At 43.8% G+C, this 24,164-nt stretch overlaps 2 protein-coding genes across 3 annotated transcripts in view; both read left to right on the forward strand.

The window, feature by feature from the left end:
• Window positions 1-3,490, forward strand: part of rnf103 (ring finger protein 103) — a 15,109-nt gene extending 11,619 nt beyond the window's left edge. Inside the window, exons 5-7 of the mRNA XM_024283871.2 lie at window positions 965-1,097; window positions 2,030-2,116; window positions 2,279-3,490. Coding sequence (XP_024139639.1) covers window positions 965-1,097; window positions 2,030-2,116; window positions 2,279-3,046 — 988 coding nt within the window. The 3' untranslated portion in view covers window positions 3,047-3,490. The remainder of the gene's footprint in view (window positions 1-964; window positions 1,098-2,029; window positions 2,117-2,278) is intronic.
• Window positions 3,491-5,489: 1,999 nt separating this feature from the next.
• Window positions 5,490-19,115, forward strand: fbxo38 (F-box protein 38). 2 transcript variants are annotated; one of them, XM_024283610.2, is made up of 22 exons: window positions 5,490-6,090; window positions 6,459-6,610; window positions 6,678-6,862; window positions 6,933-7,066; window positions 7,146-7,309; window positions 8,721-8,886; window positions 8,953-9,228; window positions 9,595-9,688; window positions 10,361-10,491; window positions 10,598-10,768; window positions 10,833-10,975; window positions 11,115-11,280; window positions 11,519-11,665; window positions 11,751-11,900; window positions 11,976-12,545; window positions 13,327-13,427; window positions 13,538-13,640; window positions 13,712-13,878; window positions 15,427-15,572; window positions 18,255-18,358; window positions 18,435-18,548; window positions 18,618-19,115. In XM_024283610.2, exons 3-22 carry the CDS (start codon window positions 6,729-6,731, stop codon window positions 18,794-18,796), a joined length of 3,360 nt encoding a protein of 1,119 aa, XP_024139378.1. In that variant the 5' UTR covers window positions 5,490-6,090; window positions 6,459-6,610; window positions 6,678-6,728; the 3' UTR covers window positions 18,797-19,115. The 2 variants fall into 2 exon arrangements, with proteins under 2 accessions (XP_024139378.1, XP_024139379.1); XM_024283611.2 differs by having other exon boundaries at window positions 9,598-9,688.
• The last annotated feature ends 5,049 nt before the right edge of the window (window positions 19,116-24,164 follow it).

Genomic DNA, 24,164 nt, shown 5'->3' on the forward strand with positions numbered 1-24,164 from the left:
TTCCAGAATAAATCAACTTAAACCTTAAATAACTTTCAACATTTTAACGTCCATAAAAATATACAAGTTAGAAATGAGCTCAATCTAACATCGGGCCATTAATAACAATTAAATAAAATGACCCGGAGGGTCAGATCCGGCTCCCGGGCCTTGACTTTGACACACGTGTTATAGAAGAACACACATGTTTTTAGGAAAATATATGCCCATTTACTTTTTAGCTTGAACACAATTATAATAAAAACTTGTAACTTTTGTGCCACAAACAATAGACACTTTAGTGCAACATTGCTAAAATCAGTAATACTATGTCTTTGATATAAACATTGGCACCAATAGAATTGGAATTATCTGTCAAATTCAGTGATAACAATAGTAAACATAAACAGCAGTGGCATTATTTAGTGCAAAATTGTTGTGAACAACAGAACAAAAATTAAATAATTCAAGCAGCTGTCAGCACCAGTCTCGCAATGTCTACATCTGAGGGAACGTCTCACCAAAAGAGACTAATTTAAAGTTTTACAGCCTCTTCAAACGAAAATAAAAGATCGATTTTTGTTAGAACCCATCAAGAATCAATTGCAGGACCATATCGCGATATATCACAGTATTGATATTTTTGCACTTAAACTGAGTCTCTGAAACACAAAGTATCGTTTCTAGTAGTTCACTTTCGGCTTATCCCTTTCGGGGTCACCACAGCGTAACAGCACCCACTGTTTCGCATCAGTGAGTTTTTACGCCGGATGCCCTTCCTGACACAACCCTGTACTTGAGGGGCACAGGGACCCAGTTAGGCAGCAGCATCAAGGGTCTTGCATAAGGACCCAATCTGGGTGGGGATCAGTGGATGACCCTGGGAATCGAACCCAGGGCTCCTGCGTGCCAGCCCTTCACCTAGCCCACTGAGCCACCCAGCCGCTACAAAGTATCGTTTCTCATGGTCCATATTCTCGCCTAGTTTTGGGGAGTTCCTGTCCCTTGCGGCCATGGATGTGTTCCTGCGCTCCGTCCAGCCGGAGGTCAACGACCTGTTTGTGCTCAGTCTGCTGCTTATCAACCTGCTGGCCTGGATGGACCTCTTCATCACTCAGGTGAGCCTCAGTCTGAAGCAGGCGTGTCCAAATCCAGGCCTCAATGGTCGGTGTCCGACATGTGCAACCAACCTGCCATTGAAGTCTCCTATTGGCCAAGCACACCTGATCCAGGTAATCAGCAGCAGATAAGGCAGGAAAACCAGCAAGAGGCCGGCCCTCGAGGCCTGGGTGTGTAACGGATCACTGGTGATCCGTGACTCGGATTAAAATCACTTGTCTGTCCACACCGAATGCAACTGGCATCAAATTCATGTATTCATGCTTCTTGACAGTTAATTAAAAGTCTGTTAACCTAAAGCTCTCGCCGCGTGTGGGAGGAGCTTCTGTCAAAAACTTTTCTCCAACTCGTCAAGGATTCTGAGAGATCAAGTTTGTTTTGAAGAGCTGAATAAAAGCACTGGTGCGTGTCTCCATGTCTGGGTTCAGATCTGTCCCGCAGCCAGATCTGTGTCCTTGGGGGAGGGCAGTATGGCAAGCCGTAAGGGTAAAAAAACACCAGGAAAAGCCGACACAGCAGTCCCTCACCTGCACATGTACTCGGGATAATATTGATTATTTGAACATTTTGAATGTTCCCACAGTTAGTTTACTACAGTTATTACAAAGTAAATGAAAGTTTGATTTTAATATTTTGGTTTCAGATTTAATTTGGACATTTGTGGGGGTAAAGAAAAATGGCATATTAGGGATTCTTTTCTCTCAGTTTTTGTAGATTTGGTCTTCATACAAATAAATGTAAACACGTTTTTACATTTTGTTTATGTTCAAAGATCAAAAAAGTGTGATTGTATATTTATGCTTTGAAGTTCTTTATATGTTCTCTTAAATATATGTTTTAAAGATTTTCAAAAAAGGCTTTTATCTTTTTATATTTTTTACTTTTTGTGATCTGAACCGGCACTGGTGTCTTAACATATTCTCTCTGACAGGGAGCAACTATAAAACGATTTGTGGTTCTGATCCGAACTCTGGGAACCTACAACTCCATCCTGCTGGTGTCCTGGCTCCCAGTGCTGGTAAGCAGTCCTGGATCGGATCCACATGAGGTTTTTTGGGCCGCCCTTTAGTTAAGGGGTATCCTGAGGTTGTCTGACCCCGTGGTTTCCTTCATGTTCTCTGTTATTTTTGAACATTTTGGTTCTTTCATTCACCACCAGTTCCCCCCTTTTGCCCCCCAGGCCCTGCTGCAGCTGCCCTACTTGGACTCTTTGTACGGCTACAGCCTGAAGCTGCTGCGCTACGCCGACACCACCACCCTGGCCAGTTTGGTGAGAGCTGATTGGATCTTCTACTCGTCCCACCCCGCTCTCTTCCTGTCCACCTACCTGGCCCACGGCCTGCTGGTAGACTACTTTGAGAAGAAGCGGCGCTGCGGGTCCAGGAGCCAGGAGGACAGCTCCACCAATCTGGAGTGGCTGGCCAGCCTGTGGGACTGGTACGCCTCCTACCTGCTGCACCCCATCACCTCCTTCCAGCAGGTTCCGTCTGACCTGTCCGACTGGGAGGAGGATCCCAGCTTCCTGTTCGAGCGCCTGGCATTCCCGGACCTATGGCTCCGCCCCTTAGTGAATATGGACTACATGAAAGCTTTACCCACCTGGAGGCTGTCGGTGGAGCCCCCCTCACCTCCCGCAGGCCCCCGCAGAGACAGCAGTGAAGGCCCGCCCCCATCATGTGATGTCTCTGCCAGTTTGGATGGAGGGGGCGTGGCCAAGAGGGAGCTGTGTGATTGGTCGGAGTGGCCCCCCTCTGTTCTGCCGTGTTCTGAGTGCGTGGTGTGTCTGGAGAACTTTGAGAACGGCGAGCTGCTGATGGGGCTGCCCTGTGGCCACGCCTTCCACCAGCACTGCATCGTAGTGTGGCTGGCCGCCGGCCGGCACTGCTGCCCGGTGTGCCGCTGGCCCAGCTACAAAAAGAAGACCGCTGCAACACCCCCAATGGACTGACCCGCACTTTAGATGAAGGAATGAAACAGAGGTCCTGAAGATTTCACCCCAATCCAGACCAGACAGGTTTCAGTAAAGAGGCTCCACCCCCAAAGTCCTGATCCAGAACTCTGTCTGCAAAGATCCAGCATGGATGGAGGCTGCTCAGCTGGTCAATCAGCAGATCTTTGGGTTTCTGACGTTTGTTTTCAGTTTGAAAACAAACGTCAGAACTCTGCACACTGCTGAACCCGTATCAGAACCACCTTAGAAGCTCCTGAAGTTGAGAACAAATGTAGAAGACAGAGATTTGGATCAGAACTTGTCACCAGAACTGCTGACCCCTCCTCCCCTCTGCCCTGCTGTGTTTAAATACTGGAGTTGTGTGTAACTGCAGAGACGCCTCTGCTGGAGGACTTTAGCAACAGGAATAATTTAGAGTTCAATAAAGATCTGTGAAGGACTCGTGCGAGTGCTTGTCAGTCATTTTGACTCCTAAAGGTTCTGAAGAGAACCAGATTCAGGCAGAAACTTAAATAGAGGCTTGGAACAGACAAACTCAATCGAATAGACAAACTCAAGCTAAAATATTAGCTTAATGCCAAATTAGCCAAAAAATAAGTTAAAAAATTGCTAAACTTCAAAATACCCTAAAAACTGAAAAGCAGAAATAAGCCAAAACAACTATAGTGTGTAAATATTAGCCTAACTCCAAACAGCCTAAAAACCTTTTACAAAGCAGAAATTAGCCAAAACAACAAGTATGTAGCTAAAATATTAGCTAAACTCTTAGTAAATGGCAAAGTAGTTCCAAAAAGCTTTCAGATTTCCCATCTTTAAAACTGTAACTTTTTAACATAATTATGAATAATAAAAAGCAGGAATATTATTCCAGAATTAATCAACTTAAACCTTAAATAACTTTCAATATTTTACTCACCATAAAAATCATTTTTGCCATAATTATACATGTTGGAAATAAGCCCAAGACAACATCAGGCCATTAATAAAAATGAAATAAAATGATCTGGAGGGCCGGATAGAATTACTCGGAGGGCCGGATCCGGCCCCCGGACCTTGACTTTGACACATGTGGCTTGGAATCACGATCTTTCTAAACAGTAAAAATCCAAAATGGGGGCTAGCGATACAACAAAGATGAGAAATGAGAAGCAGGTTTTTGTCTGACCTAGATTTCTCCATAAATGCTGCAGTGAAGTCGTCCAGTTTGACCCGGTACCTTTACCCCAAAGAACCTCAGGTTTATTCTGAAGCATTTTAGAACCAAGAAGAAATAATGTGGTTGGATTAATTTAAAGATTATCTCAATCTATTCTTGAAAATAAAGAGAAAAGGTGACATAACTGACATAAATAGAAGAGTTTTGGGTTATTTGACCCACCTCCAGGTCCAACAGAATCCAATTCAAAAACTGTTTTTTGGCAATTCTTTAAAAACAAGATTTTTCCTTTAAAACTGTTCAACAGAATAAAATATTTAAGAGTCACATTCCACCACTTCAAACACTGAACACCAAAAAAGTGTAAAATAGATAAAAAAGAAACACAATATCAAAGGAGTTAGGGGTGCACCTAAAATGTTGACCAATATTGAAATTATCCAGTCGTACAGTTTTGATCCAGATTCCAGCTCAGACGAGGAAAACAAAGATGTTCGTGGATCTATTTGTCTGCAAGTTGATGATTCACAATGGAGCCGAGCAAGGAGCTTGTGGCTTGCTGATTGTAGTTATTGTTTGTTTTCTTTTCTCCTGATTCACAACAATTTGAATGAAGAAATTAGCAAAACTGCAATCTTTAGCTTAATTTTCTTTTTAAATTTCCTCCGCCATGGGAAGAAATTTTGGGCTCAAACCAGGATCAGCTTAAAGTGAATAAAAAAACAAGATTGAAAATTTGAAAAACACTAATTGTAAATAAAGAAATAAAAAAAGTTAAAAATATAAAAGCAGTTTTAGACTCTTAAACTATTGTAAACTTGAAAGAATTATTGAAGATTTGACAAAAAATAAAATTGAACATTTGAGAAGAAAACATTGAAAACTTGAAAGAAATATTGAAAATATGAAAAAAGCCTGAAATAATAAAAAAAAAACCTCTAAAACTGTTACCGAGTACTTTTTCTTTTTGCATTTTTCATTCTTTGCTTTCAGTTCTCTCTTCTCAGTTTCAGTTCAGTTTTCAAGTTTTCGCTGCTGAGCTGATTCTAATTTCTAATTGAGCAAACAAAAGTTGAAAATTCAAAACAGCAGCTGTTAGTAATGGATAAATTATTTTCAATTGGTAATTTTATATTTATGCATTTTTCTATTCAAGTTTTTGTTTTTTTTTTAATGTACAATTTGTTTTCAAACGTTCAAGTTTTTTATAGCAATTTTTTTTATTTACAATATCTGGTTTACAAATTTTCATTTTTTCAAATTTACAATGTCTTGTTTTCACATTTTCATTTTTTTATTACAATGTCTGCTTTTTAAAATTTCAATCAGTTTTTTTGTTCATTTTAAGCTGATCTTGATTTGACCCCATAAAAAATGTCACAAGAATATGTTAAAATTACCAAATATTACATATGCAAAAGAAAATGGTCGAATAAATTAAGCTAACTAAAATATTTTAAAGAAAAAAAAAAAAAGTTTATCCTCTATAAAAAATATGTAATCACACATTATCTAAAATAATTAGGTTTTTCAAAATGTTTCAATTTATAATTTTAATTAGCATACCTCCTTTTTTGAATTATTTTTTATTTTCTCTTTTTATTTCACTTCTTTGCATTTGTTGGGTTGACTATAATTTTCATATTGTTTTATTTTGAAATGGATCATCAGAGATCTACTTCCTGTTTATGTTCCCACGTGGTCAGTCTGTAATTCACGCCTCTCCCTCTAGAGGGCAGCAGTGAACTTCAAGCGCCAGCTTTCCCCTCAAAGAAGAAGCGACTCTTCTTCACTGCACTCTTCTTCTGCTGATGAAGATTCCTGCTTCAAGTTCGGTTGAAAAGAAGAATATCTGGTTCTGAGTGACCTGAACGGATCAGTACCGGTGGGTCATCATACGGCTGTGGTTTCACGGGGGCACCGGCGTCCGTGTGGTGTGAACGGGCGGTTAAAACGAGCTTAGCTAACGGGCGGGTTGTTGTTTACAGGCTGGGGGTTAGCTCATGCGCGCTCTTTCGGTCAGAGTTCGGTTTATTACTAAGGCTGTAGCTTTTGTTTATTCAATTTAGTAAGCCCCCCGTGTTTACACGAAGTCTCCCCCCGCTGTGGGGGAGTGGAGGGGTGTCAGTTCATGTAGAAGATGAAGGACGATGACTTTCTGCTCAGATCATCACCTATCTCCTACTGCCCCCAACAAGCCCCTCCCACATTGTCACCTCGGGACAGTGATAACAGGATCTTTTTCTCATTTAGCCACAGGAGCTCCATCATCGTTGTCTTTGTCTGGAGGAGTCAGTTGTGATCCAACCACCAGCAGGACCTGGTCAGTCAGATCGGATCTTTGTGGGGGTCCTGCTGGAGGTCATGAGGGCCCCCAGGAGCTGGCTGCAGCCGCTACGTTGATGGTGAGATGGGTCACGCAGCAGCTTTAAGGTTTTGTGCCCCCCTTCCCTAAATCTGGTGTATTTCCAGAGTGGACGATCCTCCCCCAGGAGTCTGGTGCAATAGGTGTTGTGTGACAGGATGGCGCCGAGGAGGAAGGCTTCTAGACTGCTGTCCTCAGTGGACAGCGGCGCGGGGGGGTCTGTCTCCAAACCTGCAGAGCCCAAAGACTACATCAACGAGCTGTCCCACGAGGTCCTGTGCCACATTTTTAGGTAGGTCCCAGTGTGAGTGGCAAGTCTCCAAGCTGGAGGGGTTCTGTGCTGAAGAGCAGCGTCTCTGCAGGTACCTGACCATGAAGGACATCATGTGCATGGAGTGTCTGTCCAGGAAGCTGCGAGAGGCCGTCACCTTGTACCTGCGCGTGGTCAAGGTGGTGGATCTGTGTGCGGGCCGTTGGTGGGAGTACATGCCTTCAGGTAGGACCTGACCCGTGACCCCGCCTGCTTCCTCTGGAGCGCTGGAGTTCTTCAGGAACTGCTCTGGCTGTGTGTCCAGGTTTCACAGACAGCAGCTTCCTGGTCCTCCTGAAGAAGATGCCGGACCTGGAGCAGCTGTACGGCCTCCACCCTCGATACCTGGAGAGGAGGCGTGTCAGAGGGTTTGAGGCCTTCAGCATCCCTGGAGTCCTGGAAGCTCTGCAGGCCTGCCCCAACCTGCTGGTCAGTCCAACAAAACCTCAGTTAGTGTCAAAGTGCAGCTCGCCTGATGATGAAGGAGACACCATTAGTCGACTAATGCACAACTAATTGACTGTTAAAATAGTCAATGATAAATTTAACGGCCGATTAGTCGTTACTTTATATTATATGGAGTCAGAGTGTAGTAAAGTTGAAAGTTATAATGATATTCTGATAGATTTTTGGAGTATTTTAGCATTTAATAAGATTTTTGGGCTATTTTGGAGTTTAGCTAATATGTCAGCTGCATGCTAGCTGTGTTAGCTAATTAAGGCTTTTTTTTCTATTTTTAAGGATACTTTGAAGTTTAGTTATTTTTTGCCTACATGCTAGCTTTTTTGGCTTTTTTTTTAGTTTTTAGGCTATTTAAGCATTTAGCTAATATTTTAGCTGGCTATCAATTTCAGCATTTTCAGCGGCCAAATTCAGCTTACGATATTCACACTATCATTATCGCAGGTAATACTATATCTAATTTTCAGCTAGTTTAAAGCTAACGATGCTTAAGATGTGTGCTTTACTTCGACTTTGCTCATGACCCGATTAGTCGACTATTAAAATAATCATTTGTGGCTGCACTAGTGAAAATATAAAACATATCAGACAAAGAAACAGTGCAGTCATGGACAAATAAAAGCTGGATTTAAGTTAGTTAAGGAGCCTTTTGAACGCTTTTAGGAAACTTGATGTTCCTCTAAAATGAAGAAAAAAATTAGTAAAAAAATGTCCGTAACTAATTGACTTTTCTTATTTTCCCACTTTCAATTTCATTTTTTTGTAACTTCATCAACCAGCCATCGTTTCATTTCACATGTTTGTGTTCAGTGGTGTTCTCACTCATCGTTCAGAAAGCCAATCATAGACATGTGACTTCATGCTGGTTGGTCTTTAGTTCCTCCAATCAGATCACTGCCTCAGTTCTGACCATAGACTTGTATAATCAATAATAATAATGGATAATATATGTCTATGGTTCTTACTGGCCTCTGATCTGTGGATGAAAGGAATATTGGTGGTAAAATAAGAGGAAGATTTAAGTCCTAGCTCAATTAAAATTGTGTTTTAACGTATTCTTTGGGGATTTTTCTATAAAGAAAATAAAGATTTAATTTTTGAGACTTTATTTATGTAAAAAGTTCAGTTTGAAGAAGCTTGTTGTAGTGACATATGCCCTAAGATCAGAATGCCACAAGCTTCCTGCTCCGCTCCATTCTGATGTATCCACTCACAAATAGATCCATGAACGTCTTTGTTTTCCTCGTCTGAGCTGGAATCTGGATCCAAACTGTAAGAATAGTTCTGATATCGCTCGCTATTTTTGCTGCACCGCTGATGTTCTGAAGTGTCTGTGGTCGTGTGAGAGGAACCTCGCTCACCCCCGGTGTTCCTGCAGGGTGTGGAGACGTCTCACCTGGAGCTGGTGGAAGCCATCTGGAACTACATGCCTCAGGTCCACATCCTGGGGAAGTTCCGTAACCGGAACGGCGCTTTCCCCATCCCCGCGGAGAACAAACTGTCCATTCCCGTGACGGCCAAAATCCAGACGCTGCACCTCGTGGGTGAGTTCCCCGGTGAAGGCAGTCCCCCTTTCTCTCGGCAGCTGAGCCGCGGTGTGTGTGCTGCAGGTGTGAACGTCCCAGAGGTGCCGTGCGTGTCCATGCTGCGCCACCTCTACATGAAGTGGGTGCGCTTCACCAAGCCGCAGCCCTTCAAGGACTTCCTGTGTGTGAGCCTGAGGACCTTCGTCATGCGCAACTGTGCCGGCCCCACCAACTCCCTCAAGTACGTCCCCCTGGTGACCGGCCTGGCGTCTGCCCGCAACCTGGAGCAGCTGGAGCTGGTGCGGGTTCCTTTCCTGGGGGGGCTCATCCAGCATGTGGTGGAGGACAGCTGGAGGTCAGGTGAGGACGAAAAATTGTCCAACGGCAATGCATTGTGGTCTATATTCACCAATCTGGTGAGCTTGGATGGAGACTGTTTTATTGCAGAGACTTCTGGGAAATTTCTAGGACAGTGGATTTAGGAATTGAATATTCAGACAGCTCTACATATTTAGGGGGGGAAGCTAAAACATGGCTACAAAAACACAAAATCAGAGATGTACAGAACATACAATCTGTGAAGACCCACATGCACAACTGTACAAGTCATCAGGTGCACACCCGTATTTATCTGAGAGACCAGACCCCGTAGCTCTAGAGCTCTGAGCATCAGAATGTGCACGTCCTCTGAGCTCTGTCGCTGATGGGACATTTGGTTCTCCACAGCAGGATTTCGGAATCTCCACACCATTGTGTTTGGAGCATGCAAGAACGCACTGGAAGTGGATCTGGGATACCTGATCATCACAGCGGCCCGCAGGTAACCACGGAGGATAGGCCTCGCCCCCTGCTGTTTGAGGATGTGTTGCTATGGTCAGATGGTTTTGGTTCTCTACAGCATTTAGTCATATACCTACTTTACAGTACTCTGATTACACTTCTAGAGTCAGCTGAGGGTACTCTGATTACACTGATGGAGCTGAATGATAATACTGTAAATATGAACTTGGATAACAGAACTCTGATTACAGACTCAAATAAGAGTTTTCTGATAAATTGTCTTGGATGACAGTACTCTAATTACACTCATTGACTCAAGTAAAAGTACTCTGATTACACTGAAATGCTTGGATAACTTTAATTACATTGATTGACTCAAATAAAAATAACTTGGATGAAAGTACTCTGATTACACTGATAGACTTAGACGAAAGTACTCTAATTACATTGATTGATTCAAGTAAAAGTACTCTGATTACATTAACGGATTCAAATAAGAATACACCGATTACATAATAGACTTTGATGAAAAAAGTCTGATTACACTGATATACTTGGATGAAAGTACTGTAATTACATTGACTCAGGTAAGAATACTCTGATTACTCTGATAGACTCAGATATCAGTACTGTGATTGAAGCCTCTGTGGACGTTGAGGGCTGCACTGCAGTCTTTCTCAGAGTTCTCTCTTTTGGTCTCGTCTGCTGCCAGGCTTCACGAGTTGCGTGTCCAACCCTCTCTGACCAAAGACGGAGTCTTCTCCGCCCTTAAAATGGCGGAGCTGGAGTTTCCTCAGTTCGAAACGCTTCATCTGGGATACGTGGACGAGTTCTTGCTGCAGTGTGAGTTCTTCTGTCAGCAGCAGGAGGGGGCTGGTGTCCCCCAGAAGAGTGAGCACACGTTAAACCCCAAAGCTTGCCGTCAGCTCAGGTGAGGTTCTCTCTGCAGGTAAGATGAGTAACTCTGAGCTGGTGAAGTACGGGCTGGCTGACGTGGTGGAGAACCCCGGCATCATCACGGACATCGGCGTCAAGGTGGTGAACGAAGTCTTCACCAACATCAAGTACTTGCACATCTACAACTGTCCTCACCTGCACAGCCCCCACCACTGGATCACAGGTCAGCTCTGCTCATCTGGAGGAGTACGATTATGTGTGGAGGGCTCACTTCCCTCTGTCTGCAGATCAGTCCAGGTGGAGCCGCCTGGTGGACCTCACTCTGGTCCGCTGTCACGCCATCAAACTGGACTCCTTCTCCCACTTTGTTGAGCTGCTGCCATGCCTGGAGTTCATCTGTCTGGACCAGATGTTCCGAGAGCCCCCCAAGGTGAGCTAACGAGTGATGTCCTACAGACCGCGAGCATCTTTCTTTATCTGCTGGTTGGACATTGTGCTCCTTTTGCAGACATGTTCCTGTTTTGTGTGTTTTTCCTTCTGTTAAAGAGATGCTGTGATGTGTGTCTCAGGGCTGTGCCAGGGTGGGGCTGAGTGCAGGAACAGGTATTGGTGTTTCCTCGGCGCTGGTCAGCAACCAGAACCCCAACAATGACAATCACCATCATCCAGCCAACGAGGCCAACATGCCTGCAGCTCCTCCCCCCGCCAACATCAACAACCAGCAGCAGCACAACGGTGAGTTCTCCCCGTCTGTGTTCCGTCTGGGACATCTGGCTCGTTCTGCTCGATTCTTTAAAGTCCTGCTCCGATGAAAATCAGGTTTTTTGAGTTTTTAAGGGGAGATTTTGGAGACGGAGGCTTCAGGTCAACATGAAAATGTCTTTTTAAGACATTTAGGTTGTGGGATTTTGGTTTAAAAACTTGTCATAGGGGACTTTAAATGTCTGAATGAACTGTTCCATGCTCTTCACAGAACCCCTGGAGATGAATGGAGTGGACGAAGAGGGGGAGGAAGAGGAGGCCCCCATCGAGGAGGAGAGGCGGGGAGCTGAGGCTGATGCGGGGGGGCAGAACTATGACATGGTCGTAGCTCCGCCTTCCCCTGACGAGGAAGAAGCAGGTGCACAGCGTCTCCTCTTTCACCCTCGTGTTCGGCTCAGGGGTTGGTCGTCTTGAATCTGACCCCGCCCCCTCCACTCCCGCAGGTCCCAGTGGGTTGAATGACAGCAGACCAGACGGTCCTCTGAAGCCCCCCGTGAGCCTCTCCAGCTCTGACGACAGTGACGACGACGTGCGGTTTTTCCCGCCATTCAAACCGTATTCCAGTTTACAGGATCTCCCTTCCATCAACAAAGGTCAGAGTTCACCCGGCTTTGAATGAACTTCTCTGTGGGATCAGCAGGTGACCTTTAACAGAGGTTTGTCCGCAGGTAAAGGAAAGACGCCTCTGCGGCGCGGCCACAACGTAGCGGTTAAGGTAAAGGCCCGGGCCACGCCCACCAGCTGTGAGAAGAGCTGCCAGGTGAGCAGCGAGCAGATAAAAGCTGACACCAAGGCCGCAGCCGAAAGCCGGAGGGGCAGCAGGGGGGTCTGCACCGACCCAGCAGACGCCGCAGTGCCCAGGAGCAGAGGCAGGCCGTGGGCCGGACCTGTGGGCAGGGCTGCCCCCGCCGCAGGAGCGTCCGGACCTGTGAGTGGCGGTGGCAGGGGGGCGGACGGTGGCCCTCTCAGGTCAAATGCAGACAGAACTGCAGGACTTCTTAGAACCAGCACATACTCCACACCTGAAGTGGAGGCAGCAAGCACAGAGGCTGCCGAACGTCCCGGTCCACACTCCACTAACGCCGAGCCGAGGTGTCCCCCCCCAGTGTCGCCGTTGGGTCATGGAGGGGCCGCCAACAGTTCACAGCAGACTCCGGCAGGCGTTAACTCTATTCCAAGGCGACCCCTCACCAGATCCCACACGCGCATGTGTGCTCAACCGCTGCTTCCTGAGACAGGTGAGGTGGGCGGGGCTTCATCACTCCATGCTCAGCTTTCTTGGTCTGCAGATAGCTGCACCGAGCAGCAGTTCAGCAGAACTTTATACATTTGTTGGTCATGAAAACGCCGAGCAAGTGACACAAACTAGAACTAGAAGAGTTCCATTCCCTGTGATAATGCTAGTGTGAATGCTTTTTGCTGAAAGTAGTCACTGAAGATGCTGAAGGTTTTTGCTGAAAATGCAAAAACTATTTACAAAATGTTAAATCTGCTACAAGACTGGAAATGTCATTAAAGCACTATTGAAGAGGGCCCAAGTTGACTTAAATTGTTGAAAAAAAATTAGCAAAATTGCTTAAAAATCTCTAATACATTCCAATTTTGCAAAAATATTTGGTGTGTTTCTTAAATATGAGCTAATCTCCAAATTAGCCAAAAAAGCTAGCTTATTGCTTAAATGCTAGCTAAAACTCCAAAATACCCTAAAATTCCTGAGTAACCTAGATTAGTCAAAAACGATAGCCTGCTAACCCTTTAACCTGTTAAACTGTTAGCTAAACTCCAAAGAAGCATAACAAAACCTCAGCACATACCAAAATAACCAGCAAAGCTAGCACATTGCTTAGTTACTAGCGCTGTTCCATTTCCCCAAAGACATGTTTGTTTAGTCTCTCATTTATTTATTTATTTGTTCTAAATAATTGCTTTATTTTACATGTGCAATCGTACATTTATTCCTTCTTCTGGTTCTGGAGAAAGCATGAATTTGGCTGTGGTGACAACTCTGTCCTTCACCAGATCTTTGCAGAACAAGACCGCGGTCTGCTCCGAGGAAGAAACGGATGGTTGACAAATCCACCAGCACCTCCGACCCGGTTACAGAGGACGACCACGTCCAGGTGAGGCGCCGTCCCGCATGGAGCAGCTTCCGGAACGTCTGCAGGACTTAAGAAGAGCTCCCGCAGACTCGTTGGAGACTCTGGGTTTATGACCGTCTGCTCTCCTGCAGGTTGTGTGTTTGAAAAGTAAGAACTTGGTGGGCATCACTTTGACAAACTGCGGCATCACAGACCTGGTTCTGGGGGACTGTCCCAAGATGATGTTCGTCCACGGTAACCGTCTTTGTCTGCTCTGCACTCATGATGGCGGTAGAAACGTCTTCACCTGCCGCTCTCCTCTGCAGCCACCAGGTGTCGCGTTCTGAAGCAGCTGCGGATTGTGCGGGCCCCCATCGTCAACCGCTTCGACTACGCTCAGTGTAAGAAGCTGGACATGGAGCAGGTTCTGGACCAGATCTTGAGAACGCCTCCTGAGAGGAACCGCATCATCTACATGCGTCCCATGCACCAGGTTGGTCATCTGCTGTCTCTGCGCTGCTGGACTGAGCTGGAGGAAGTGTTGACGCCTGCTGTCCTCCTTTACATGGAAGTCACAAATCAGCAGCTTTTACAGTTCTGGTACCGCCACAGTTCTGGTACCGCCTACCTTTAGGCAAACAGACGACCAAAAAAACCCCACAACGAATTGAAGAGAGAAGGACTTCTGAATCAAATTATTTAACAAAATTAAAGAAAGTAGTTCTGGTCTGGTTAATAACTTTCCTCAATCAGAACCACAGAGAGGAGAACCTAACAGAACCCTCTAGGTCAGGGGGCGGCAACCCAAAATGTTGAAATAGTCACTTTGGACCAAAAAAAAAATACAAATATGTCTGGAGCCGCATAAATTTAAATAAATCAATAGACTTACAATGAAGGCAACACATGGAAAATGTGTCTATAAAGTAGCCCACTGTCAATGTGACTCAATAGATTACAATGACATCATGAACGTCCGTGATTAAATGTTTATTTCTGCAGCTGCATGTCCTCATGTCAAGTAAGCTTCAAATTTGGTTTCATGACAAGTTAGAGAGGAATTGCAGCGACAAACTAACTGACAAAAGCTGAATAACCTCATAATGAACAAGCAAGCTTTTATTTTGACATCCCTCAATGACACAACGAGAGGGGGGTCCTGATCAGTCTCTCCCTCATTCTCACTCCAGGTGCAGGAAGAATTCAAACATAACAGGACAAAATCATAAATGTTCAACAGTCAGACAACAAAACACATTGAGGAAAACCCAAACTTAAATCCAATTCCAGTCAGACAGGCAAAAGAACGGGTAACCCACAATTCCTTGCGCTGCCAGACCGACAGCAAGCCCAGCGTGTGTGAGACCATCACTACAATATGAATGAATTACAGTTTGTTTCATTGCTTTGATGAAATTAAAGAAATACTATTTTGTAATTTTTATTTTGAGGATTCTACAAAACAACAAAAATGTAACGTGCCCCTTTAAGGTGCTTCCACACTGGCCGCATCGGCGCGCAATCAAGCGCACGCTCCTCTGCCATCTACAATAGTGAGAAACTCGGAGCAAAAAGTAATTTTCACAACTCTGTCTTTTAATGTCCATCTTGGTGTCATATCAACCTGACCGGACACAAACCATAATGATTCGTTTCTCCTTCGTGATCACGTTTGGTACTTCTGTGCTTTGAAGCAGACTCCGCCCACAAGCAGCTCCCAAATCCGGCTCCGTGATTGGTCACAGCTCTGCACTGCTGCGACTGTGCGTGGAAATCTTGAACCGGATTGAAGATTCAGCGCGCGCTCAATTCATTCCGATTTGTACGTGGAGCTCGCGACCCGACTTAAAAACCCGCGTAGCAATGTGCGCTCACGTGTGCTCCAGACGCGGAGGACAGGAATTCTGGTGTGCGGGGGCAAAATTTTTTTTTTTTTTTTCATTTCTAGAATTTCGATCAAGTTCTGTGCATAAGTGTATTGGAAATGCAGCTTTTGTCTCTTTGGTTTGCAGCACTAAGCTCAGATCCTGGCCTTTTTCAGATCGACTCGGTGGCTTTGGAGCGGCAGCTCTTCCAGGGCCCGTATCCGTATCACATCGCCATCGTGCACGAGTTCAGCAACCCTCCAAACATCCGCAACAAAGTCCGCATCCGCAGCTGGATGGACACAATCGCCAACATCAGCCAGTAAGTTTTCCTGTGGTTTTCCTGTAGATCTTGGAGCCCAGATTAGTCTCCGAACTGTCAATAATTTGTGCGTTCTTCACCTTGAGCTCCCTTAAAGTTGCCTTATGACAAAAACTCCTCTAGGGGGGCGTGGCTTTGGAGCTGAGCTAAGCAGTCCCGCCCCTGATCTCCCTCCTGTCTGATATATGATAGTTCTCTGTCAGCGTAAATCTTCACCGTTGCTACATGAAACATCAAACAAATCGGTAATGTCCAGCTGTATCGTTTTGAGCCGGATGTTGGCTCGGACGAGGAAGTGAAGAGCTTTATGGACTGAACTTTCATTGATTTAGATCCTCTACAACTGCGGTCAAATGAATTTAAGCGGTTCCGGTTCACGAGCGAGCAGACGTGTCTTCAACTCTTCGTCTTTTCAAAGTCGTTTACAAGCAGCTTTAATCACAAAGCTACTGCAAAACAGCAGTAATTCTCCAACAAGGAGAGATGAACATGACACCAAAGAAAAATCTAGAAGCCCACTTGACGGAGCTTAAAGCTGCGCTAGCCGACATCCAGGCTAAACTAACTCCACTGCTCCTTATGAATGCTAACATAACAACACTCATGGAAGTTGATGCTAAGCTATCACCGCTCCGACAACTCCTGGAAGATTTCTGACAAGAAAAGGCATGTAAAGAACAACGAGATAATCGGCAAGATCTCCTGGAGAGAAGAAGGAACAACGTGGATCAACAAGAAAGAATGAATAACATCCTTTTCACGGGACTCAACTTAAACCCCAGACCCGGCCTGGTGCAACTAACGTCAGCATTGATGCTAACGCGACCGTGGAGAACCAAGTTGTATTATTCCTCACGTCTAAAGAGATTTCCTTGGATCCTATTGAGGTCTGTCATCCACTTCCTCTGAGAAAGAATTCGGATAAACCAGCGATCCTCATCAGGTTTGTGAATCGAAAGCACAAGATAGCTCTGATAAAACAAAGAAAACACCTGAAAGCTGTTTATCTAAATGATCACCTGTTGAAATATCATGCTGATCTAGTGAAGCATGCTAGACTCCAACGGAAGAGACGGCAGATCCAATCCACTTGGGTGCCGAACTCCGAACTCTTGTCAAACCACTCGGTCCACCGGACTTGGCTACGCCTCTGGAAATCAAAAGTATGAAAGACTTCGAGAAGTGTGGCATTACAGACGTCTGAGCCTTTAATTGATGCAAAATAAGTGTGAAATGTGATTTCACGAAAATGATGCCTAGAATCTACTACTTCTGAAGGTGAACTTTGACCTGATTTTCAGCTGACCTGTAGACAACTTGAGCACAATTCACTTGATATGATATCAACTGAAGGGACTGGACCCAACAAAACAGTCTTCAGTCATAACAACGTTCACAGCTGTGAAATGCAGCAGAAGAACGATTATGTGGTCTTAAACCTGTCGATAGGCTCGGTTCCCTTAACTGTGATGTGTCACTGATTCTGCACATATCCTTGATTTTTTTTTTTTCTACTAAAGTGTGATTTATGACTGATCTGATTTTATGAAAACAATCTGTACAAATTGTCTTTTTTGATGAGCATATTTTGGATTTTTTTGCATTGAATAATGTAGATGATTTTTCTTTCTGATGATAATTATTGATTATTATCAGGAAGGTCTTTTGCATTGATTGTGCCGGGAGTCTGGAATATAATCAGATGGTTGTTAATCATCTGTTATGCTCTGGATTTTTGGTGCTGGTTGGTGCGGGTGATTTTTTTTTCTGGTGATGATGGTCTGAATGTGATTGAATTTTTGGTATTGATCAATGTGGATGATTTTTTTCTTCCTGATTTTTTTTTTCCCTTGTCTGAGTATATTTAGATTTTTGGTACTGATTAATATAAATGACTTGTCTGTGGATGTTTGAAATTGAATTACATCACAGATCTTAATGATCCTTTATAACCTGAATCTATGATTGTAGGGTATAAATATTTGATAAGTCCTGTTGATAATTCATGTAAAGAAAATAGTATGGTCAAACTGGGCTGGGATTATATAAGTTTGCTTCCTTCCACTATCTTTCAACCCAATTAACTTGTGATTGATAGTGTAACATGTTATTTTTTGTATTATTACCTGATTGATTGAAATAAATCATTAAAATCATTCATTCATTGAAATGAGCCGCCGTTCACATTTCCGTGGTCACATCAAGAAGCTCCGTGGAGTCTGGTGGAGATTTTCCAGCGTTCTCAGTCCTGCTACCGTAAGTATTGGATGAAACTCACACCAAAAATCCAGTGATGCTGATTTGACCACAGAAATGTGAACGGCGGCTCATTTGACTGCAGTCAATGTGAAGATACCATCTTCTCTTCTCCAGAACCTGAACTAGACACTAGGAACAGATGAGGGTTTAGTGCATGTGCAGCAGAGCTGTTGATGGAAAGAAGATCATTCATTCAGACAGAGTCTGTCCAAGACAGTTTGATTTAAAAGGAGAAATACTCGGAAATGCAAAAATGAAATGATTTCGGACTAAATGTGTTCTCTTTGCCACACAAACATGTTAAAAACTAAAAAAATAACCATGATTTTCATCAGAGGGGGACCTTAACACCAGATCAGGACCACCACGGTCAAGGTTCTGGATTCTGATAAGATCTGGAACAATCTCTCGCTTGTCTCTTAGGGAGCTGATCAAGTACGAGTTCTTTCCAGAAGCCACCAGATCTGAAGAAGACGTGAAGAAGTATTCCCAGTATCCCTGGGGGCGGGACATCTACACTCTGGAAGGTAGCGTGTGGACCGATTGGACATGTGAGAATTGGTTAAAGAGGTTCTGCTGAGGTTCTTCTGTGCTTTTTTCCAGGCATGGTGGACGGCGCCCCCTACAGCATGACCACAGACTTCCCTTGGTTGCGAACTCTCCGAGCCGCCTACCCGAACAGCTACGCCCGCTGCGACTTTGAAGACGACGAGAGCAGTGAGTACCTGTCCCCTCACCCTGCCGGAGCTGTGAAGGTTCTGGCGCTGAAGCTGCCTCTCTCTGCAGCCACCATCTACGCGCCGCGGCGGAAAGGACAGCTGTCAGCCGACATCTGCATGGAGACCATCGGAGAGGAGATCTCCGAGCGCAGACAGAGCAGGAAAGCTGTGTTCCAGAGGGTCGCCGTGGTCTTCCTTCATCACTGTGACACGCCAGGAGAGCCGGTGGAAGACGACTACATTTAGACCTGATGGAGGAGGGTGGTCCTTCAAGCTCTGGAGAGCTCCAGCCTGTCCTCTCCTCCTGCAGCAGAACAATGAGCAGCGGTCTACCTCCACCATGGTCCTGGAGGACACTCAGCTGGTGAAGGGGATGATGGGAACACAGTGGACTCCAGCTGTGGATGAAGAACCTTGAAGGTTCTTAGTGAGCCACTGAGGGATCAGAAACTTCCAGCTTAAAAACAAGAAAGTGGTCATGAACTGTAAACCTTTGGGGTTTGAGGAGGTTAAAGGTGTAGGTGTTCTTCAATTTGTGTGAATAAAAAAGATTCATTTCTCTGAATGTTAAATGATTATTCAAGAAAAAAAGATCTTTCAAGGATCTCGCATGGGTCCAGAATCTGTGTTGTTGCAGCTGATGAACTCTGACCTGATGACCTAAAAAAGAAAAGAAGAGAGTGTACTCCTACATGCAGTTCAGCAGCTGAAGGAACGTCCTGATTGGTTTTTCTTATGATAGATTCAATTCAGTTTAATTTATATATTTATATAGACCATTGGGCTTCACGCTGGTAATTTTACAGAAGCAAAAGGTCAGTCATAAAATATGAACAGCTAAAATTTCAACAGACTAAATTGGTTATCCCTGTTCTTACAGCACATGTGTCAAAGTCAAGGCCTGGGGGCCGGATCCGGCCCTCCGGCTAATTCTATCCGGCCCTCCAGATCATTTTATTTTATTGCGCCTATTTCTAACTTGTAAAATTTTGACAAAAATATTTTTATGGAGAGTAATATATTGAAAAAGGTTTTAGTTTTTAAGTTGATTTATTCTGGAATAATATTCCGGATTTTTTAGTATTCATAATTAATTTGGACTATTTTGTACAGACGCTCAGAGCTGCCACCCAGTGAAAATAAATAAAACGGCATATCACGTTATAACGTGAAAGGTTTATTGTTCTAACAATATAACTTTTTGTACAATTATAATATCGCGTTCATACAATATAATTTTCATGTTTAAAAAATACTCCTGTTTATCATGTTATATAAAACGTTTCAAGTTCTTACAATAAAAAATATATTGTTCAAACCATATATTTCATTGTAAGAACGTAAAATGTGTAGATGTAAATAGATATTCGCAGGTTCGGACTTCTGGGCTCAGTAGCTCCTATGAAAAACGTCCAAATGTGACAGCAAATATCTCAAACATTTTGTATTATCACAAGAGTGAGCTACAAATGCATTTCAAAAGAAAAATGATCATTTGTTGCCGTTCAATGAGTAGTGTTCTCTTCGAGCTGCAGATAGACACGGCAGCGAGACGGCTGCTGAGGGACCGTCTACAAAGTCCAAGCTTGGGGAAAGGCTATTCTGTAAACACCAATAACCTATCAAAACTAATAAATGTCTGCATTTATATGAGCTAGTAATGAAGACAGCTCATCATATTCATTCTACAATATTTTGGGTGGAAATATATATATATAAATATATGTATATATAAAAGGATCTTTTAAAATATAAACACAGATCATATTGTAACTCTACATTTTCAGAGCTATTGAGCATCTTTATTATGTTTTCCATCACTATTAATAATAATAAAACAAAAGAAATAATTAGTTTTCCCAAAACTATTTATTGTAGCACAACAGTAGGACAATCCAGGACGTCTGGATCAAATGTTGAACGTCACTTTTTCTCTTTAAGTCTCTGTAGGACAAAAACTGAGTAAAAGGAAAGAAGTTTTCCTTTTTTGTGCAGTTATGAGAATTGAGGTTAAAATATGCAGTTCTCACTTTGGCCATAAGATGGCAGACCTTCACCAGAAGTAAAAGAAAATTAATAATCTGATGTTTTCAAAGGATATCCATAAATAAAAAGGGCACAGACAGAAGGGCAGACAGAAAGGAAGCAAGGCGGGAAGACAGGAAGGCAGACAGGTAAATAGGTGGGCAGGTAGACAGTTTGTAGGGTCCTAGAGAACCAGAATCCCAACGTTAATTCAAAGGGCCTTCTCAAGGGCATCCCGCTTGGAGATCCAGGTCAAAAGTAACCAGACTCATGGAAATTCTCCTAAAGATTTCTCCACTACATGAGCAGGAGTTGAGGAACCTGGAACCCAGTTCTGATGAAATCTGATGGTCCGAACGTGAACGGAGACTCTGATGGTCAGAGCGGCTTCAATCACCAACCCCCCTACTCCCCCCAGGATGATGTGACAGCCTCAATAAGCTGATTTCTGCTTGGATAAAGTAATTACATCTTCAGCCCTACGAAGGCCAAGTCTTCGTTCAAACAGCTGGAGGAGCATGTCTGCAGGTTTACTGCCTTCGTTAGGCTGTAAATCTGAGCGCGTCCACGGCGGTGAAACAAGGGGACGTTTGCCTCACATGTAAGAATCGTAAAAACTAAAGTGTTTGCTTCAGTTTCACTGCAGGAGCAGAGACGGAGGAAAAACCCTCAATGATTTATGGGAACATAAAAGGAAGAAAGAAGGAAGAATCTTCCGCATGATGCTGCACTTACAGGAAAAAGATGGAGCCAGAAACGAGTAAACCTGGAATAAAAATCAACTTCCTGCGAGCATCCCATATTCCTGAGGCCCAGTTCAACGACTGCGGTTTGGTTGAAAAAATATCCAACCAAAGCAACCTGGTAACATTTTTCTAGACACCATTTTTTAGACTGCTGAGACCTTTTTGAATGAATGCTTTAGCTAACTTAGCTAAGTGTCCAAACAGAAGGGTGCTGAGTTTATAGCTGAAACTGCTCTCCAGTGTGTTAGCTCTGATTCCACTAAATCAGATTATTCTACCAGGCTGCAGCTGGGGTTGTTGTCCGGGTATGTTCTATTTTTCTGTTGAAAAGGATGCAAACTTAATGCATTTGCCTTGAGATAATAAATCGGCAGTTAACCGAGTTGGAGGATTATTTAGCCTTTCAACAGTAGCAAACAAACTGAAGAATTATTGATGTTGCTGCTGATGACATTTGAAAAAAGGCTTTTCTGGCTCAGCGCTGTAGCAGCGAAGATGCTCTTTATACCTTTCACAAACATGGAGAAGATTACTGCTACGATATTTTCACTCCAGTTGGGTTTCTTTTTCGCTTCTAAACAACCTGAAAGTTTCTCCGCTGAGCTTATCTCCTGCCAGAGATGGATCCAACCACCCCAGGTAGAACCATGTCACAGACTTCTACGGTGACAAACCTGCAGCCTGAATGAAATGTGCTGGTGTGATCATCCAGGCACTTTCCTAACACAGTCGTTTATGGGTTGAATATATATATAAATATGTACAATTTCTGAAGTTTCACCGGTCACTGTATTACATCTACCAATCAGGAACTGAGCTTTGGGCAAGTGGCGTTTTCAGTGACTCGATCAGTGGATAGAATACTAGTCCAAAGCAAATGTTTTTTGCCAAAACTTTCATCTTTTTCCTTAACCTGTTACAGCCGTGGACTTGCAGAGCTCATCTACTTTGAGATGATGGCAGTATACACCGGTCACCGGCTGTCACTCCTGCAGCGGAGCTCACTTGCTTAATATGACGCCCACTGCGAGGTAAAAGGGTCTCCTAACTTTATGCCCTCGGATTAATACGAGACAGTCAGCCTTCAAATTCAGCCACTGAGACACAGAAACACAGTGGAAGCGGCTGTCATTCAGACACAGCCCCCTGTACCAGGAAAATCTTTTAATTATAACCATACAAACTCAATCATAGAGACATGATTACTGATGTTTTTTTGTGGAACTCTTCACAATAAATAAGCCTGATTCCTCAACATCATCTGTGTCTTCCGTGCATTCTAAGTGAGATATCCTGATAGCGATGATCCTAAATGCATTACCTGGTAGCTCCTCCCACATGCGGCCGCGGCATCAAGTTCAGAACAGATTTTTTGACAGGTGACGAGCAGCAAAGTCTTCGCATGACAAAAGAGGGGCGGGGCAATTTGTTGCGCAAATCGCGTTTGGTGTGAATGTACCTTAAAGCGGCACAAGCCGCTTTTCCCCTTCACAATCTGCTGGAATCACGTTGATTGCATTAACGGTTGAAAAGTTACAGTAAATCATAGAACATAAACACTGGAGCTCCGGTGTGAAAAGGTTAAGTCAGAGTCTAAATGAAATTTCCTTTTGATACATTTACATCAGAAAAGCTCCATCTGATCTGAAATAACTCATTGCTCCTTGTTACTCCTGCAAACGCAATGCCAACAAATATGTAAAGAACCCTGGTGCATCATGGGAAGTCCTGCAACAGTGTGGGTTTTTACACAGAAAGGAACATCATTTTCTATATCATGTCTATGGGGGATAACGGTTTTCCTCAGGCCGGGGTGGGGTGGGGGTGTCATCCACTTTCCCATCTCTCTTTAGGATGGTATGACATCATGTCTCAGTGCCCCCCCAAATGCATATCCCAAGGGACTACAACCAATCAACCAAAGTGCTGTCCCCTCATTGAACCTTTTAACACACCATCCCACCCCTCAAACCCCTGACCTGTCGCCTCCCCATTATCCCCCCTGGGACCTCCCACTGACACTCCCAGTGGAAGGAGGCGGAGGAATGAAGTTAAACATGCATACAGACACCAGTACAACGTTCCAGTATCTGCACCTCCTCCTGTGTGAGGAGCCAGTGGGAGCAAGAGCTCCATCACACCAATGGAGGGTGAAGGTCAAACACACACATACACAACCACACATGTGATGAGATTCCTGTTTTTAATCAAGAGCATAGTCATAAAATTTGAGAGCACACTTTAATAACATCATGATCAGCTCTTGCTCTCAAATCTCTTTTTTTCACATGTTCCTGCTTTCAATCAGATTTTCTCTGTTGGTCTTTCAGTCTGTTTGTGTTCTTGAGTTGCCTCTTCCTTCACAAAATTCCTTTAATTTTTCTAAACTCTAATTTACAGCCACTTGCTTTCAAAACCTTTGAGCTTGAGTCTCTCTTCTCCCACTTTTTGTTGTGTGAAATGAAAGTTGACTGTATCAAGTTCACACATAATCTATGTCCGAATTCCCACCTTAATCCCTAACTACTAAAAAATGATATAGTGCGGGACAATATAGTGTCCTAGATTTTAAAGGCAATTCGGACACGATGCTCACTACGCTACTGCGTCACAGATTTCACAAAGTCAAAATCTAATCAATACGATCATTTCACGTCTATTTACAACTCCACTGTGTTCTGATGGTAAAAATGTGGATGGTTTATTGAAAAATTACATTCAAACAAATTTTTTTGTTCTAAATTGTTTGACTGCAATGCATTGTGGTCTATATTCGCTAATCAAGCATGCTAAGTTTTCGCAAAGACTTCTGGGAAATTTCTAGTACACTTGATTTTGGAATT

This window comes from Oryzias melastigma, linkage group LG10 (genome assembly GCF_002922805.2).
Source record: "Oryzias melastigma strain HK-1 linkage group LG10, ASM292280v2, whole genome shotgun sequence".
Lineage (NCBI taxonomy): Eukaryota > Metazoa > Chordata > Actinopteri > Beloniformes > Adrianichthyidae > Oryzias > Oryzias melastigma.